The sequence below is a fragment of the Mobula birostris genome, chromosome 13 (assembly GCF_030028105.1).
Source record: "Mobula birostris isolate sMobBir1 chromosome 13, sMobBir1.hap1, whole genome shotgun sequence".
Taxonomy (NCBI): domain Eukaryota; kingdom Metazoa; phylum Chordata; class Chondrichthyes; order Myliobatiformes; family Myliobatidae; genus Mobula; species Mobula birostris.
Window position 1 is genome coordinate 96,601,054 of NC_092382.1, and position 15,745 is coordinate 96,616,798.

Below are 15,745 nucleotides of genomic sequence, written 5' to 3' on the forward strand. Positions count from 1 at the left end.
CTCACCAGCAGTCGGACCTTCCAGATAACAGGTGTATTTTCACTATCATCAAATTAAACACCTTGACTCCAGTAGCAGGTCTCCACTTAACTAATTATGTGACTTATAAAAACAACTGGCTGCCCCAGTGATTTGGCGTGTCAAATTGACACACAGTGAAAGCTCATGCAATCAATTATGTTGTGTTTTATATTTGTAATTAATTTAGGTCACTTTGTAGAGATCTGTTTTCACTTCCACATGTAAAGGCATCCGTTAGTGTTGCGAGACCATGGATCTGCGCCTGGAAAGTCTTCACTCTCCAGGACGCAGGCCTGGGCAAGGTTGTCTGGAACACCGGCAGTTGCCCATGCTGCAAGTCTCCCCTCTCCACGACACCGATGTTGTCCAAGGGACGGGCAGTAGGACCCATACAGCTTGGCACCAGTGTCATCGCAGAGCAATGTGTGATTAAGTGGCCTTGCTTAAGGACACAACATGTTGCCTGTGCTGGAGCTCGAACTCACGACCTTCAGGTAGCTAGCCCAATGCCTTAACCACTTGGCCACGTGCCCACACTTCAACGTGGAAGAGTCCTTTATCTGTTGATCAGTGGCAAGCCAAAAAAGCCCAAATTAAGTCCACTGTGATTCAGTGTTGTAAAACAGTAAAACACAAAAACTTCCAAGGGGAGGGGTGAATACTTTTTCAAGGCACTGTATTTATAGCTCAGCTGCCTGAGGTGTTTGCGCAGTACTGCACTCGCCAACGTGGAGCGGAGAGCGAGTTTGTAAACCTGGCGGGAGTAAAGGATGTTGGGAATGGCGAGTGTGGAGCACGGCGGGAGGAGTGTGGGAAAGGTGACAGAGCAGGGGTTCTAACAGCAGGGAGGTGGGGTGGTTATAGGTTGTCACGGGTGCAGACGCACTTAGCCCTAAAACACCAAGCAAGATCATTTGGTACCCAACAATTTAGGAGCCGAGAGGTAATGTTGCAGCTATATTGGACCCTGGTCAGACCCCACTTGGAGTACTGTGCTCAGTTCTGGTCACCTCACTACAGGAAGGATGTGGAAACCATAGAAAGGGTGCAGAGGAGATTTACAAGGATGTTGCCTGGATTGGGGAGCATTCTCTATGAGAATAGGTTGAGTGAACTCAGCCTTTTTTCCTTGGAGCGACAGAGGATAAGAGGTGACCTGATAGAGGTGTATAAGATGATGAGAGGCATTGATCGTGTGGATAGTCAGAGGCTTTTTCCAGGGCTGAAATGGTTGCCAGAAGAGGACACAGGTTTAAGGAGCTGGGGAGTAGGTACAGAGGAGATGTCAGGGGTAAGTTTTTTACTCAGAGAGTGGTGAGTGCGTGGAATGGGCTGCCGGCAATGGTGGTGGAGGCGGATACGGCAGGGTCTTTTAAGAGACATTTAGATAGGTACATGGAGCTTAGTAAAATAGAGGGCTATAGGTAAGCCTAGTAACTTCTAAAGGCTGATTTATACTTGTGCGTCAAATGTACGCCGCAGGTATGGCATAGCTGCGTACCCTACGCTGTACTCTACGCCAACCCTACGCCGTAGCCTGTCGCGCTCCTCTCCCAAAATGTAACCACGCGTCGCGGCGACGCAGACCGCAACAACTGTGATTGGTCCGTTTGGTAGCATCGCAATCCCTCCTACGCTGCAACAGCTTCCCATTGGGCGACTGAAGGACAGGGAGGGAACTCTGGCTGCAATGTTTTTAGTAAAGCTTCACACACCTCCGAAATTATGGAGGACACTGTGCTTGACGCCCGTTTGTAGATAGCTGCCACAGCCTGTTGACTTCCACCCGAAGCTAAAACACGAATGGTGATTGCCAGTCTCTGAGTATACTGTGCGTGCGCCGATGGGAAATAAATGGTTGGAGACGATCAAACAAACCGTCAAATCTACCTGCTGACATCTGAAAATATTTGAAATGCGTTTTCTCGTCTGTGTCTCTCAGTGGCCGGACAAGCACAGAAAATTCACCCTCCTTCGGTTTCAGTCGCCATTGTTTGAAGTTTGAGTTTCTTCGTGTTGAGTTTGAACATGAAGAAACTCAACACGGTGGCATAGAAACCCCACCGCCAACTAGCGTTTTGGTGGTGAATTGCAGAGCGATGCAGACACACCAACGCACAAGTATAAATGCTCACAACAGCGTAGGCCACTTGCGTAAGCGAGTACACACAAGTGTAAATCAGCCTTAAGGTAGGGATGTGTGGGCACAACTTTGTGGGCCGAAGGGCCTGTGTTGTGCTGTAGGTTTTCTGTGTTTCTCTGTTTTAATTGGTCTCCCTGGTGCTTTCCGCTCCCTCCCTCTTTTCCCAACCACGTTTCCCCTCTCGCCGCACCCTCCTCCCCACTCTCCGTCCACAACAGAGACACGTATCAGAATCAGGTTTCTCATCACTCACATACGTCAGGAAATGCGTGTGTGTGTGTGTGTGTGTGTGTGTGTCGGGACTTGAGGGCCTGAGTGAGAGGGAAAGCTAGAACAGGCGAGGGCCTTATTCCCTGGAGCGCAGGAGAAAGAGGGGAGATTTCCGAGAGGGATACAGAGTGATGACTGGTATTGATCGAGTATGATGAGAGATTAAGGGAGCTAGAGCTTTACTCTTTGGAGAGAAGGAGGATGAGAGGAGACATGATAGAGGTATACAATATATTAAGAGGAATAGATAGAGTGGACAGCCAGCGCCTCTTCCCCAGGGCACCACTGCTCAATACAAGAGGACATGGCTTTAAGGTAAGGGGTGGGAAGTTCAAGGGGGATATTAGAGGAAGGTTTTTAACTCAGAGAGTGGTTGGTGCGTGGAATGCACTGCCTGAGTCAGTGGTGGAGGCAGATACACTGGTGAAGTTTATTAGACAGGTATATGGAGGAATTTAATGTGGGGGGGTTATATGGGAGGCAGGGTTTGAGGGTTGGCACAACATTGTGGGCCGAAGGGCCTGTACTGTGCTGTACTATTCTGTGTTCTATGAGTAGATACAAGCAGGTTTTTCCCCCCCCCCCCACTGAAGTTGGATGAGACTAGAGGTTAAGGGAGAAAAGATGAATTATTTAAGAGGAATCTGAAGGGCAACTTCGCTCAGGTGGTGTGCATTGAGCTACCAGTGGAAGCATTGGATGTGAGTTCAGCTCTGAACATTTAAGGAGTTCGGATGGGTTGGGGGTGGGTGGGTGGTGGTGTCAGAGCCAGATGTCCTGAGGGGATGCCTGTGGGGAACTGGTGGCCCACCTGACACCCTCCCTGCCGCGGGAGCCGACCATCCCCGTGCCCCTCGCTGCCTCACAAACCCCCCCCCCCCCGCACCTCGCTCCAGCTGCTGAGCAGAAGCCGGGGAGGGGTGTGGGTTCAGTTTTGCTGCTCGCCCGCCGTGACCCCCGGGGGGCCAAGTCTCACTGCGTCGGTGAGCGCGTGGCAGTGTTGATCTGAACATCTCCTCCTCTCCCTCAGCAAGAAGCCTCCGATCCAGTACGTCCGCTGCGAGATGGAGGGCTGTGGGACGATCCTGGCGAATCCAAGGTACCTGCAGGTCAGTGCACACCGCGGTCCTCTCCCGGGTCCTCTTTTTTTTTCCTGCGGAGCGGAAGGCGGTTCCCAGTCGGGCGAGGGAATTCTGATGAGTGCGGGACACTGAACTTCCAGAAACCCAGCGGAGGACTACCAAGGTTTGAAGCAAATTTACTTTCAGAGTGCATAAAAGGCCCGAAATTCTGTGTCTTGCAGGCATACTCAATGAACCTATAGAATGAATGAATGGATTTATTTCTTACATCCTTCACATACATGAGGAGTAAAAATCACTACGTTACGTCTCCGTCTAAATGTGCCATCGTGGTAACTTATAATAAATAGAACAGTCAATGTAGCATAGGAATACACTCAAATCAGCGTGGGTTCATCAGCCTGATGGCCTGGTGGAAGAAGCTGTCCCGGAGCCTGTTGGTCCCGGCTTTTATGCTGCGGTACCATTTCCCAGATGGTAACCGCTGGAACAGTTTGTGGTTGGGGTGACTCAGGTCCCCAATGATCCTTCAGGCCCTGTCCTGAATAGTGGGAAGTTCACACCTACAGATGCGCTGGGCTGTCCGCACCACTCTCTGCAGAGTCCTGTGATTGAGGGAAGTACAGTTCCCATACCAGGCAGCGATGCAGTCAGTCAGGATGCTCTCAATTTTGCCCCTGTAGAAAGTAGAATAACAACCCTAACAGAATCAATCAAAGACAGGCCAACTAGGGCGTTCGCCCGGTGGGCAAAAGACAACAAACTCTGCAAAGTACTAAAAGGAAGAAATGATAATAATATACAAGCAATAAATATCGAGAACTTGAGATGAGGAGTCCTTGAAAGTGAGTGCATAGGTTGTGGGAGCATTTCCTGACGGGGCAAGTGAAGTTGAGAGACGTTATCTCCTCTGGTTCAAGCGCCTTTTGGTTGAGGGGTAGTAACTGTTCCTGAATCTGGTGGTGTGAGTCCTGAGGCTCTGTACCTCCTTCCTGATGTTTGAGGGGCAATAACTGTTCCTGAATCTGGTGGTGTGAGTCCTGAGGCTCTGTACCTCCTTCCTGATGTTTGAGGGGCAATAACTGTTCCTGAACGCTCAAAAGACAGAGTACATGGCATTTAACTGTGACGAAGGTACTCTCAAGACCGTAAAGAAGGATACCATTAAGAAAATCTTTGACTTACAAGTACCTCGGGTCAAGAATGATGAGTTCAGAGAAGGACATAAAGATACGGAAGGCGCTGGCATGGAGGGTTATGAACGACATGAAGGAAATCTGGAAGTCGAACCTGACCAGAGGGTTCAAAAAGAGGATTTTCATAGCAGTCATAGAGTCCATTCTCACGTACGGATGCAAGACGTGGACACTCACCAAGGCTATGCGAAAGTCTCTGGGTGGTTGCTATACACGAATGCCCCGGGTGGCTCTTGACGTGAGTTGGCAACAGCACATGACGAACGTTGAGCTCTATGATGACCTACTGATGCTCACCACGAAAACCGAGGCGAGAAGACTGCAACTAGCGGGGCACTGTTTACGCCACCCCGAGCTACCTGCCAGCCCAGTCATCATATGGGAGCCCAAGCACGGGAGGATGAACCCTGGGCGCCCACCCAAGACTATGGTCAACACGCTCCCAGAAGACAGCGGCGCGGCTAATGTAGATGAACTGAACACACTGATGAGGGAGAGGGAGAAGTGGCGAGTCCGTCATCGTGCCCGACGCCGACCCCCAGGGCCTGAGTCGATGTAGTACAAGTGTCCCCCGCTTTTCGAGCGTTCGCTTTATGAAACCTCACTGTTACGAAAGACCTACATTAGTACCCTGTTTTCGCTTTCAGAAGGTGTTTTCACTGTTATGAAGAAAGGCAGCGCGCGCCCCGAGCAGCCACTCTCCCCCGGATTCGGAACGGCATTGCTTTAACACGTTGCATTGAGCAGCCATTAGCAAGATGAGATCTAAGGCGTTGGAAAAGTCTGAAAGAGTAAGGGTGTTACACTTAGCGTAGAACTAGACATAATTAAGCGTTTCGATCGTGATGAACAAAGCAAGGACAAACTGAATTTGGCTTGTGGAAGTTGACGAAGATGATGTTGAAGAGGTTTTGGCATCCCATGATCAAGAGCTGATGCAATTGGAAGAGGAAAGGATAACAATCGAAACCGAATGCAGAAAGTGAAGCAACTGCATGAGATTTTCGCTGCAATGTTAAATTACGACTTTAATTTTGAAAAGGTACGTAGGTTTAGGGGATATTTGCAGCATGGTTTGAGTGCTTACAAACAACTGTACGATAGAAAAATGCGCGAGGCTCAGCAGTCAAGCAAGCCTTCCACATCAGCCACAGCAGACGACGAACCTCGACCTTCGATATCGAGGCAGGCAGTCATAGGAGAAGATGAGCTGCCTGCCCTGATTGACGATGAGATGACACCCCCGTGTCCCACCACCCCAACCCCCATGCCCCGGACAGATACTGTACCGATTCGCGAAGAACGCAGCGGTAGCCAGGAGGCACACAGCACATCTTTAAGAGAAAAGCTGAAATAAACATGCTAACTAATTAGGTGCTGCCTAGCACGTAATTGTCGGCCCAGATCAGAGGCGATGTTGGCTTTTTTCTTAAAGATGCGCTGGGCTGTCCGTACCACTCTCTGCAGTGCCCGGCGATCAGGGTTGGCGCAGTCCCCGTACCCGGCGGTGATACAGCCAGTCAGGATGCTCTCAGGGGTGACCCCGTAGAAACTCTTGAGGATTTGGGGCCCATGCCGAACTTCTTAAATCGTCTGAGGTGGAAGAGATGCTGTTGTGCATTTTTTTTTTGCCACACAGCCGGTGTGTACAATCTAGGTGAGATCATCGGTGATGTGTATACCGAGGAACTCGAAACTACTCTCCCTCTCAACTGCAGTCCCATCGATGTTGATCGGGCCGAGCCTGTCTCCGTTCCTCCTGTGATCCACGATCAGCTCTTTTGTTTGTTTTTTGGACGGTGAGAGAGAGGTTGTTATCCTGGCCCCACTGTGCCCGGGTGTCAGCCTCTCCTCCGTAGGCTGCCTCATCACCGCTAGAGAAAAGACTGAGGTCCCCCCGTGCACTTTGTTAATGAAAGTATCTAATCGGCACATCATGTGACAGCAGTTCGGTGCGCAAAGTAGGCGGGCTTCGTCGAGGGCTGTTCAGGCCAAACGCCGGGACATGGATGAAATGGGACCCAAGTGACTTTGACCTTGGAGTGGTTGCCGGCACCAGATGGGGTGGTTTGAGTATCGCGGAAACTGCGGATCTCCTGGGATTCTCGCGCACAGCGGTCTGCACAGAATGGTGCAAAGAAGAGCCGTCCCGACGAGCGGCAGTTCTGTGGGCGAAACCGCCTTGTTAATGAGGGAGGTCAGAGGTGAATGCCCAGGCTGGTCCAAGCCGACGGGAAGGCACAGCAACTCGGATAACCGAGCGTAACAACAGTGGTGTGCGGAAGAGCACCTCCGCACGCACAGCACGTCAAACCTTGAAGAGAGTGGGCTACAGCAGCAGAGGGCCACCACCGTGCGTTCAATGGCCACTTTATTGGGTACGCGGGCTATCGAACAAGCTGGCCACTGGGAACATGAGTTCATGGTCCGTCGAAAGTGGAATCACAGGTAGACAGGTCGAAGAAGACGTTTGGCACACTGCCCTTCGCGAGACCAGGGCATTAATTAGAGGGGAACTGGGGGCTGTCGGTGGTTGTACAGATTGTAACTTAACATCCATTTCGGGTCACACTGGTATAAGACCGTAAGATTATAGGAGCAGAGTTAGGCCATTTGGCCCATCAAGTCTGCTCTGCTATTTCATCACGGCTGATCCAATTTTCCTCTCAGCTCCAATCTCCTGCCTTGTCCCTGCATCCCTTCGTGCCCTGACCAATCAAGAATCTATCAAAATCTGCCTGAAATATATATAAAGACTCGGCCTCCACAGCTGCCTGTGGCAAAGAATTCCACAGATTCACCGCTCTCTGGCTAAAGAAATTCCTCCTCATCTCCGTTCTAAAAGGATGCCCCTCTGTTTTGAGGCTGTCCCCTCTGATCTTGGACTCCCCCACCTCTTTCACCATTCGATAGGGTTTCAATGAGGTCGCCCCTCATTCTTCTGAATTCCGGTGAATACAGGCCCAGAGCCATCAAACGCTCTTCATATGACAAGCCGTTCAATCCTGGGGTCATTTTCATGAACCTCCTCTGAACCCTCTCCAGTTTCAGCATGTCCTTTCTAAGATAAGGGGCCCAAAACTGCTCACAGTACTCCAAGTGAGGCCTCATCAGGGCTTCATAAAGCTTCAACATCACATCCTTGCTTTTATACTCTAGTCCTCTTGAAATGAATGCGAGCATCACATTTACCTTCCTCACTGCAGACTCAACCTGCAAATTAACCTTTCGGGAATCCTGCACAAGGACTCTCGGGTCCCTTTGTGCGTCAGGTTTTTGCGTTTTCTCTCCATTTAGAAAATTAGCCAACACTTTCATTTCTTCTGCCAAAGTGAATGACCATACACGTCCCGCCACTGTATTCCATCTGTCACGTCTTTGCCCATTCTCCTAATCTGTCTTAAGTCCTTCTGTAGCCCTACTATTTCCTCAACGCTACCTGCCCCCCTCAACCTATCTTAATATCATGTGTAAACGTTGAAACAAAAGCCATCAATTGCATCATCCAAATTATTGACGCGTAACATGAAAAGAATCGGTCCCAACACTGATCCTTCTGGAACACCACTGGTCACCGGCACCCAGTCGGAAAAGGCTCCCCCTTTATTCCCACTCTTTGCCTCCTGCCAATCAGCCACCGCTTTATCCATGCTCGAATCTTTCCTGTGATACCATGTAGCTTGTTAAGCAGCCTCATATAGCACCTTGTCAAATGCCTTCCGAAAGTCCAAGTGCCCAACATCCACCGATTCTCCTTTGTCTATCCTGCTCGTTACTTCAAGGAATTCCGACAGATTTGTCAGGTAAGATCCTCCCTTGAGGAAGCCAGGCTGACTACGGCCTATTTTATCACGTACCGCCAAGATCTTATCCTTATTGATTGACTCCAACATCTTCCCAACCACTGAGGTCAGACTAACTGACCCAGAGTTCCCTTTCTTCTGCCTCTCTCCCTTCTTGACGAGTGGAGTGACATTTACAATTTTCCAGTCTTCTGGAACCATTCCAGAATCTCATGACTCCTGAACGATCATCAATAATGCCTCCACACTCTCCTCAGCCACCTCTTTCAGAACTCTGGGGTGCACACCATCTGGTACGGGTGACTGATCTACCTTCAGACCTTCCAGTTTCCCAAGGGCCTTCTCTCTAGTCATGGCAACTTGGTGCGCTTCATGCCCCCTGACACCTAGAACTTCCACAGCACTGCTGGTGTCTTCCACAGCGAAGACTGATGCAAAGTACTTAGTTCGTCCGCTATTTTGTTCTCCCCCATTGCTACCTCTCCAGCATTGTTTTGCAGAGGTCCGATATCCACTCTCACCTCTCTTTTACACTTAATGTATCTAAAGAAACTTTTTTGGTATCCTCTTTAATATTATTGGCCAGCTTACTTTCAGAATCAGGATCATTACCTTATTGACTTTTTTAAGTTGCCTTTTGTTGCTTTTTAAAAGCTTCCCAATCCTGTAACTTCTCACTAACGTGTGTTTTATTATATCCTCTCTCTTTGGCTTTTGTGTTAGCCTTGATTTCTATTGATAACTGCGGTTGTGTCATCTTTCCTTCAGAATAGTTCTTCCTCTTTGGGATGTATATATCCTGTGCCTTCTGAATTGCTTCCAGAAATTTCCAGCCATTGCTGCTCTGCCATCAACCCTGCCAGTGTTCTTTTCCAATCAATTCTCGCCAACTCCTCTCTGACGCCTCTGTAATTTCCTTCGCTCCACTCCAATACTGACACATCGCTTCTCCTTTGCAAGTTTCCGGGGTGAATTCGATCATGTTATGGATCACCTTCTCCTGGGAGGTTCTTTCATCTTAAGCTCTCCAGTCAATTCTGGTTCATTGCACAACACCCAGTCTGGAACAGCTGATCTGCCCGGTGGGCTCAACCACGAGCTCCTCTAAACAGCCATCTCGTAGGCATTCTAGAAACTTTCCCTCCTGGAATCCTGCACCTGCCTGATTTTCCCAATCTACCTGCATATTGAAATCCCCCATGACTATTGCAACGTTGCCTGTTTGGCGTGCATTTTCCATCTCCCGCTGTAATTTGTAGACCACCTCCTCACTACTGTTTGGGGGCCTGTATGCAACTCCCATTGCAGTTCCTTAGCTCTGTCCACAATGATTCAGCACCATCTGACCCTATGTCACCTCCTTCTAATGATTTGAATTCATTTTGTTTTTTTACCAACAGGGCAACAACAGCCCCCTCTGCCTTCCTCCCTGTCCTTTTGATAGAATGTGTCTCCTTGGACATTAAGCTCCCAGCTATAGTCTTTCAGCCACGATTCTGTGATGCCCAGAAATCTGCCGATCTGCGACTGTGCTACAAGTTCATCTACCTTATTCCATATACTGCGTGCATTCAGATGCAACACCTTCAGACCTGTATTTGCCCTTATCGATTTTGTCCACTATTTACGTTGCAACTCGTCCTGCTGACTGCGATTTTGCCCTGTCAACACCCTTTCCTCACTATGCATTGCCTCTGTGTGTAAGCCGGCTACCTCATCTTCAGCACTACTGTCTGCCTTTCCTGTGGTACTTCCTGCATTGAACCACAACCCGCTCAGGACACCAGCCGCACCATGCTCAGCCGTTTAATTCCTGACTTTATTTGAAGGGATGTGATGTTGAAGCTCTATGAGGCGCTGGTGAGACCTCACTTTGGAGTACTGTGGGCAGTTTTGGTCTCCTTATTTAAGAAAGGATGTGCTGACGTTGGAGAGGGTACAGAGAAGATTCACTAGAATGATTCCGGGAATGAGAGGGTTAACATATGAGGAACGTTCGTCCGCTCTTGGACTGTATTCCTTGGAGTTTAGAAGAATGAGGGGAGACCTCATAGAAACATTTTGAATGTTAAAAGGCATGGACAGAGTGGATGTGGCAAAGTTGTTTCCCACGATGGGGGAGTCTAGTACGAGAGGGCATGACTTAAGGATTGAAGGGCGCCCTTTCAGAACAGAAATGCGAAAGAATTTTTTTAGCCAGAGGGTGCTGAATCTATGGAATTTGTTGCCAAGGGCGGCAGTGGAGGCCAAGTCATTGGGTGTATTTAAGGCAGAGATTGATAGGTATCTGAGTAGCCAGGGCATCAAAGGTTGTGGTGAGAAGGCGGGGGAGTGGAACTAAATGGGAGAATGGATCAGCTCATGATAAAATAGCGGAGCAGACTGGATGGGCCGAATGGCCGACTTCTGCTCCTTTGTCTTATGCTGTTATGGTCTTATCAATATCTGCCTCCATGGCCTCTCCACTAGCTGTTCTGGCACTCTGGTTCCCATCCCCCTGCAACTCTAGTTTAAACCCCACCGTGCAGCATTAACAAACCTTCCTGCAAGGATATTCCAGTTCAGCTACAAACTGTCCCTCTGTACCGGTCCCATCTTCCCTAGAAGAGAGCCCAATGATACAAAAATCTTCTGCCCGCCCTCCTACACCAACTCCTTAGCCACGTGTTAAACTATGATCTTCCCAGTTCTGGCCTCACTCATTCGTGGCACAGGTAGCAATCCCGAGGTCACAACCCTGGAGGTCCTGTCCTTCAACTCAGCACCTCACTCCCTGTGCAGAGCCTGGTCACTCGTTCTACCCACGACATTTGGTACCTGCTTGGACCAGAACTTCTGGCTGGTCACCCTCCCACCTCAGGATGCCGAGGACGCGATCCGAGATATCCCGGAACCCTGGCACCCGGGAGGCAACGGGCCACCCGGGAATCTCGTTCTCGCCCACGGGAACCCCCTGTCTGTTTCCCCTAACTAATGAATCCCCTGTCACCACAGCGTGCCTCTTCTCCCATCTTCCCTTCTGAGTCACGGAGGCAAGCTCAGAGGCAGAGACCCAACCACTGTGTCTTTCCTCTGCTAGGTCATTGATGTACCTGTTATTGAGGGGAGGGTGGCCACAGGGATACTCTGCACTGGCTCTTCAACCCCATTCCCCTTCCTGACTCTCACCCAGTCTCCTGTGCCCTGCACCTATCCCCCTATACGTCCTATCTGTCACCCCTTCAGCCTCCCGAACAATCCGGAGCTCATCCAGTTCCAGCTCCCGACTCCGTAACGCGGATTGTCAGAGGCTGCGGCCGGACGCGCTTCTCGCAGTTGCAGTCGTTCGGCGGGGGGCGCTGGAGGTCTCCCTGCCTTCCTCACATCCCGTAAGAGGAGCGTCCCGCTGATCCGGCCTGTCATCCCCTACGGTCCTCAGCTGAGCAGGTACAAAGAGAAGGAAAAGACCTTGAGCTATTCCTTTTTTTTGCTTTCTCTGAGTGAAGCCTTGAAGAGCTAAGGCCTGAAGATCACCACTCTTGACTCTGCCCACTCAGACGACTGCGGCTGTGCTTGCCCCCGCCTTCCTTTACATCGCCCTGACTAACCAATCCCAGGTGCCGATATTGGTCGCGGGTCAGAGCTCCCTTACGCTGCCGCGACCAGCTCCTGCCTTTTTGTCCTCGGGCGGTGGACCTGATTGAAGCCCCCACCTCTCCAAACTCCCGATGTTCGGGTTGGCCGCTGGTCCAAGCTCAGCGGCGGAGAAGGTGATATTAAAATGCGGAGAGTGCGGAGGAGATTTACGAGGTGGCTGGGAGACTGAGTTACAGAGGGAGAGGTTGGACTGGCTGCGACTTTATTCCTGAAGCGAAGCCGACTGAGGGGCCACCTCGGAGCAGTGTACAAAACCATGAGGGGCACGAATAAGTGGCGGAAGCTCACAGCTCTGTGTGGTGAGCGTCTGAGAATGCACGGGGTATTTTCCCCAGGGTTGGGGAGTCGTGAATGAGAAGGTGTTGTTTTAAGTCAGACCGTAAGATGTAGGAGCAGAATTAGTCCATCTGGATCATCGAGCCTGCTGTGCCACTTATTCATAGCTGACCCTTTTTTTCAATCTCCTCCTCAACCCCAGTTCCCGGCCTTCTCCCCGTAAGCTTTGATGCCATGTCCAGTCGAGAACCTATCAATCTCTGCCTTAAATAGACCCAATGACCCGGCCTCCACAGCTGCCTGTGGCAACAAATTCCACAAATCCTCCACCTTTGGCTGAAGAAATTTCTCACCATCTCTGTTTTGAAAGGGCGCCCCTCTATCCTGAGGCTGTGCCCTCTTGTCCTAGACTCCCCCACCATGGGAAACATCCTTTCCACATTTACTCTGTCTAGGCCTTTCAACATTTGCTAGGTTTCAATGAGATGCCCTGGCATTCTTCAAAATTCCAGTGAGTGAATGAGAAGGCGTTGTTTTAAGTAAGACCATATGACGTACGAGCAGAATTAGTCCATCTGGACCATCGAGTCTGCTCCGCCATTCAAACATGGCTGATCCTCTTTTTTAAATCTCCTCCCCAACCCCAGTTCTCGGCCTTCTCTCTGTAAACTTTGATGCCATGCCCAATCAAGAACCTATCACTTTCTGCCCTAAATACACCCAACGACCCAGCCTCCTCAGCTGCATGTGGCAACAAATTCCACAAATCCACCACCTTTGGCTGATGAAATTTCTCCGCATCTCTGTTTTGAAAGGGCACCCTCTATCCTAAGGCTGTGCCCTCTTGTCCTAGACTCTCCCACCATGGGAAACATCCTTTCCACATCTACTTTGTCTGGGCCTTTCAACATTCGAAAGGTTTCAATAAGATCCCCCCTCATCCTTCTGAATTCCAGTGAGTACAGACCCAGAGCCATCAAATGTTCCTCGTGTGATAGCTCTTTCATTCCTGGACCATCCCTGTGAACCTCCTGTGGACTCTGTCCAATGCCAGCACATCTTTTCTAAGATGAGGGGCCCAAAACTGTTCACAATACTCAAGGTGAGGCCTCACCAGTGCCTTATAAAGCCTCAGCAACACATCCCCACTTTTGTATTCTAGGCCTCTTGAAATGAATGCTAATGTGGCATTTGCCTTCCTCACCACCGACTCAACCTGCAAATTAACCTTCAGGGTGTCCTGCACAAGGACTCCCAAGTCCCTCTGCATCTCAGATTCCTGGATTTTCTCCCCGTTTAGAAAATAGTCCGCACATTTATTTCTACTACCAAAGTGCATGACCATGCATTTTCCAACATTGTATTTGATTTGCCCGTTCTTCTAATCTGTCTAAGTCCTTCTGCATCCTATCTGTTTCCTCAACACTACCTGACCCTCCACCAATCTTCGTATCATCTGCAAACTTGCCAACGAAGCCATCTATTCTATTATCTAAATCATTGATATACAGCATAAAAAGAAATGGTCCCAACTCCGACCCCTGCGGAACCAAGCAGAAAAGGATCCTTTTATTCCCACTCGCTGCCTCCTACCATTCAGCAAATGCTCTATCCATCTTGCTAACTTTCCAGTAATACCATGGGCTCTTAACTTTGGGAAGCAGTCTTGTGTGTAGCATCTTATCAAAGGCCTTCTGAAAGTCCAAATGTACAAAATCCACTGCACACTCTTTATCCGTCCTACTTGTAATCTCCTCAAAGAATTCCAACAAGTTCATCAAACAGGATTTTCCCTGAAGGAAACCATGCTGACTTCTACTGTCTTGTCCTGTGTCACCAAGTACTGCATCACCTCATCCTTAACAGTTGACTCTAACATCTTCCCAACCACCGAGGTCAGCCTTCCCTTCTGCTGCCTTCCTCCGTTCTTGAAGAGTGGAGCAGCATTCGCAAATTTCCAGTCCAGTCCTTTTTGAAAAATCATTTCTAATGCCACCGCAATCTCGAGTGCTACCTCCTTCAGGACCCTAGGGTGCAGTTCTTCTGGTCTGGGTGACTTATGTACCTTTAGGTCTTTCAGCTTTTTGAGCACTTTCTCTCTTGTAATAGTAACTGTACCCACTTCTCTTCCCTCACACACTACAACATCAGGCATACTGCTAGTGTCTTCCACAGTGAAGACTGACGCAAAATACCATAAAACTGTAAGACAAAGGAGCAGAAGTCGGCCATTCGGCCCATCGGGTCTGTTCCGCCATTTTATCATGAGCTGATCCATTTTCCCATTTAGTCCCACTCCCCTGCCTTCTCACCATAACCTTTGATGCCCTGGCTACTCAGATACCTATCAATCTCTGCCTTAAATACACCCAATGACTTGGCCTCCACTGCCGCCCGTGGCAACAAATTCCATAGATTCACCACCCGCTGACTAAAAAAATTTCTTCGCATTTCTGTCCTGAAAGGGCGCCCTTCAATCCTTAAGTCATGCCCTCTCGTACTAGACTCCCCCATCATGGGAAACAACTTTGCCACATCCGCTCTGTCCATGCCTTTTAACATTCGAAATGTTTCTATGAGGTCTCCCCTCATTCTTCTAAACTCCAAGGAATACAGTCCAAGAGCGGACAAATGTTCCTCATATGTTAACCCTCTCATTCCCGGAATCATTCTAGTGAATCTTCTCTGTACCCTCTCCAATGTCAGCACATCCTTTCTTAAATAAGGAGACTAAAACTGCCCACAGTACTCCAAGTGAGGTCTCACCAGTGCCTTATAGAGCCTCAACATCACATCCCTGCTCCTATACTCTATTCCTCTAGAAATGAATGCCAACATTGCATTCGCCTTCTTCACTACCGACTCAACCTGGATGTTAACCTTAAGGGTATCCTGCACGAGGACTCCCAAGTCCAGTTGCGGGACTAAAATACGTGTTTAGTTCATCAGCCATCTGCTTGTCCCCCGTTATTATTTCTCCTGCCTGATTTTCCAGCGGTCCTATATTGATTGGGGAAAGATTTATTCGGAGCCTGAGGGGCATTTTTCCCTCCCTTTTCACTCAGAAGGCGATCATTATCTGGAATGAGCTGCCAAAGGAAGTGGTTGAAGGTACAATCGCAACTTCGTAGGTCACTTGGACGGGGACGTGGATAGGAGAGGATTACTTTGTTTTTGTTCCTAGAACACCGAGCTGCCAGTCCTGCCTTTCCCTCAGCCGTGTCTCTGCTGCAGCGATGATATCTCAGTCCCCACAGCCAATCCATGCCACTGAGTTCATTCACGTTAACTGCCGGTCCTCTTGCGTTGAAAGCAACG

The 15,745-nt window shown here is 49.5% G+C and overlaps 1 protein-coding gene across 1 annotated transcript in view; it reads left to right on the plus strand.

The window, feature by feature from the left end:
• LOC140207195 (E3 ubiquitin-protein ligase ZFP91-like) overlaps window positions 1–15,745 on the plus strand; it is a 67,931-nt gene that overhangs the window by 38,253 nt on the left and 13,933 nt on the right. The window contains exon 7 of the mRNA XM_072275556.1: window positions 3,465–3,543. Within this exon, the coding sequence (XP_072131657.1) occupies window positions 3,465–3,543 (79 nt within the window). The remainder of the gene's footprint in view (window positions 1–3,464; window positions 3,544–15,745) is intronic.